This window comes from Mandrillus leucophaeus, unplaced genomic scaffold (assembly GCF_000951045.1).
Source record: "Mandrillus leucophaeus isolate KB7577 unplaced genomic scaffold, Mleu.le_1.0 Scaffold8, whole genome shotgun sequence".
NCBI classification, from domain to species: Eukaryota; Metazoa; Chordata; class Mammalia; order Primates; family Cercopithecidae; genus Mandrillus; species Mandrillus leucophaeus.
In genome coordinates this window covers 4,361,310-4,365,147 of record NW_012108696.1, presented here as the reverse complement: position 1 = coordinate 4,365,147, position 3,838 = coordinate 4,361,310, and the positions used below count along the sequence as shown (strand labels likewise).

Below are 3,838 nucleotides of genomic sequence, written 5' to 3'. Positions count from 1 at the left end.
TTTTTGTATTTTTTAGTGGAGACGGGGTTTCACCATGTTAGCCCATGTTGGGATGGTCTCGATCTCCTGACCTCGTGATCCGCCCATCTCAGCCTCCCAAAGTGCTGGGATTACAGGCTTGAGCCACCGCGCCCGGCCTATATCACATTATTATATTAAAAATAATACACTAAGATAATATTTAATATATTGTATAAAATATTATTTTTAATATAGTAATTTTATATTTTGATATAATAATATTGCTATTATATAATAAGTAATTACGTAATAGTATTGTTATGCACACTTTTGCTAACCGCTTGCTAAGTCCAGGCTCTTTTAATTATTATAATAATAATTATTATTATTCCCACAAAGTTAACTTAAAGTTCAAGGCCAGCTTCAGTAAGAAAACCCATTACCATCCATCGAGCGCCTACTCTGACATAGGCAGTGGGCTAAGCCTTTGACATGCTTTATCTCCATCTTCCTTTGATGAGGTTGGTTCTGTCACCATCCTCTCCGTATGACAGGTGAGCAAACAGAAGATCAGAGAGGTAAATTCACTCGCCCAAGGTCACACAGCTTCAAGCAGAGGAACTCAGGCCAGGTGAGTTGGCTCATGCGTATATAATCCCGGCACTTTGGGAGGCTGAGGCGGGCAGATCACCTGAGGTCAGGAGTTTGAGACCAGCTTGACCAACATGGTGAAATCCTATCTCTACTAAAATACAAAAAACATTAGCTATGTGTGGTGGCGGGTGCCTGTCATCCCAGCTACTTGGAAGGCTGAGGTAGGAGAATCGCTTGAACCCAGGAGGCGGAGATTGCAGCGAGCTGAGATTGCGCCACTGCACTCCAGCCTGGGTGACAGAGCCAGACTCCATCTCAATTAAAAAAAAAAAAAAAGGCAAGTAGAGGAACTCAGCATTCAAACCCAAGCCTATGTCACTCAGAGCTTTCCGCAACCCTTGGAAGCCAGGACTGTGGGTCCTAGACCTGAAACCCCAAAGGTTTCTTCTCCTCACAGAGGCTCTGAAGTGGCTTCTGGTGGAAGATGGGACATTCCGAGCAGATGAGGTCTTCACTCTCTAAGAGTTGGGGGCCTCAATCCAGCCCAATTTTCCCTAGCCGAAACAGGAAGACAGAGGTCCTTCAAGGGGAAATGAATGTCAAGGTTACAGAGACAAGGATTTCAGGGGAGCTGAGCTGAGCCCACTGGGGTAGGTGTCCAGCTGCTGCCCCAATCTAGGCAGCAGCAACGTGTGGCTTTGGATGGTGCCAGGGCAGTAAAACCTGAGTTCAGAGCCAGCCTAGGGTTACCATCTGTGTGCCCTCTCAAATGACGGTGCTCCTTGTCTCTGTTTACTCGTCTGTAAGCTTGGGATAGCCATGCTACTCATCTCAATGGACTCTACGTTATTATTTTTGAATGACAGTTCTAAAAACAGTCCCCTCCCTTCAATCCCAGCATCCTGGGAGGCTGAAGCGTGACGATCACTTGAGCCCAGGAGTTCGAGACCAGCCTTGGCAACATGGCAAGATCACGACTTTACAAAATATAAAATAAAAAAAAAAAAAATTAGCTAGGCATGGTGGCAGACTGTGCCTGTGGTCCCAGCTGCTTGGGAGGCTAAAGCAGGAATGTTGCTGGAGCCCAGTTGTTTGAGGTTGCGGTGAGCTATGACTGTGCTACTGCACTCCAGCCTGGCTGACAGAGCAAGACCCTGACTCTAACAAATAAGTATATAAAAAATAGTACAGATGTGGTGGCTCACGCTTGTAATCCTTGCACTGTGGGAAGCTGAGGCAGGCGGATTGCTTGAAGTCAGTAGTTGGAGACCAGCCTAGGCAACATGGTGAAATCCTGCCTCTACTAAAAATACAAAAATTAGCTGGGTGTGGTGGTGGGTGCCTGTCATCCCAGTTACTTGGGAGGCTGAGGCAGTAGAATTGCTTGAACCCGGGAGGCGGAGGTTGCAGTGAGCTGGGAGACTGCGCCATTGCACTCCAGCCTGGGCAACAGAGTGAGACACCATCTCAAAACAAAAACAAAAACAAAACGAAATAAAACAAACAAACAAAAAAATTAGCCAGGCGTGGTCGCAGCATGTGCCTGTAGTCCTGGCTGCGTAGGAGGCTGAGGCAGGAGTATTGCTTGAGCCCAGGAGTTTGAGGCTGCAGTGAGCTATGATGATGCCATTGTACTCCAGCCTGAGCAACAGAGCAAGACCCTAACTCTAATAAATAAATAAGTACATAAAAGATAAAAACAGTTCCCTCCACTGCCCCCCACCCCAATTCCTATTCCTGGGGAGTCTGGATAGGAGGCCTCTTCCCTGCGTACTCCTGCCCCCTGCCCTGCCTGGACAGTGCTAGCGCCATGGCTTCTGCCCAGGGCTGCTCTCACTGCACAGCCAGGCTGCCCTGGTGCAACTGGGGAGCGGCCCAGCAGGTTTTTCCTCTCAGTCTGCCTGCCGCGGGGCACCAGGCTGTCCTCTCCCCGCCTCACCAGGGCCCGGCCTTCCCAAACTTGCCTTCTCCTCTCTGCCGGGCACAGCCGGCTGGCGGTGGCCACTGAGACAAGATGCCTAGCATCTTCGCCTATCAGAGCTCCGAGGTGGACTGGTGTGAGAGCAACTTCCAGTACTCGGAGCTGGTGGCTGAGTTCTACAACACGGTGAGTGCGCAGGTGTGTGAAGGAGTCTCTCCAGTTGCCGGTTCGAATCCCGGTTCCTCCCCATACATCCTTACTGGGGAATCTTGCTGGAGTGGTTCCCCTGTCTGAGCCCTAGTTTTCTCATCTGTTAGCCAAAGAGTCCCAGCTTTCATTCATTTACTCGTCTTTACTTGATGCCAGGCTCTGCGGTAGGTTTTAGAGACACATCGGTGGCCAGGAAAAGAGCCGGTCTCTGTCTTCCCTAAGCTAACGCTGATGTGACTGCAGGCATTTGCAACCGGGAGGGATGGTGTCTTCTTGGGGGGCAAAGAGGCAGCTGTGGTTGGGGGAAGCAGAGGGCGCCCTTGAGCCAGAGGGAATGGGCCAATCAGGAAAGGTTTCCTGTAAGAGGTGACTGTGTCTGTCTTGTTTGTAGCTGTACCCTCTGATCAACTTGTCCCGGTGTGCCCGGGACTATCCTGGTTTCTGTATTTAAAAAGTTCCACCTCTTGGCTGGGCGCGGTGGCACACGTCTGTAATCCTAGCACTTTGGGAGGCCAAGGTGGGTGGATTGCCTGAGCTCAGGAGTTCGAGATCACCCTGGGCAACGTGGTGAAAGCCCATCTCTACTAAAATAAAAAATTAGCTGGGTACGGTGTCAGGCATCTGTAGTCCAAGCTACTCAGGAGGCTAAGCCATGAGAATCGCTTAAACCCAGGAGGCAGAGGTTGCGGTGAGCTGAGATTGTGCCACTGTACTCCAGCCTGGGTGAAAGAGCGAGACTCTGTCTCACAAAGAAAAAAAAAAATTCCACCTCCTGGGAAACCCCTCAGTTCTCGGCATTCTGGGTGGTCTTTTTCCCTGTTAAAACACCACACGGGAAGTGCTAAAAAATCATGGATGTACCTACCGCCATGGCTCATGCCTGTAACTCCAGCAATTTGGAAGGCCGAGGCAGGAGGATCGCTTGAGCCCAGGAGTTCCAGACCAGCCTGGGCAACATAACAAGACCATGTCTCTACAAAAAGTTTTTAAAAATTAGCTGGGAGTGGTAGTGCGTGCTTGTAGTTACAGCTACATGGGAGGCTGAGGTGGGAGGATTTCTTGAACCCAAGAAGTGGAGGCTGCAGTGAGCTGAGGTCGTACTGCTGCACTCCAGTCTGGGCGACAGAGGGAGACCCTGTCTCAAAAAAAAAA

General features: G+C 49.9%; 1 protein-coding gene across 1 annotated transcript in view; it reads left to right on the top strand.

Moving 5' to 3' along the window:
* The first annotated feature begins 2,488 nt into the window (after window positions 1–2,488).
* ACER1 (alkaline ceramidase 1) overlaps window positions 2,489–3,838 on the top strand; it is a 20,969-nt gene continuing 19,619 nt past the window's right edge. Inside the window, exon 1 of the mRNA XM_011967415.1 lies at window positions 2,489–2,662. Within this exon, the coding sequence (XP_011822805.1) occupies window positions 2,570–2,662 (93 nt within the window). The 5' untranslated portion in view covers window positions 2,489–2,569. The remainder of the gene's footprint in view (window positions 2,663–3,838) is intronic.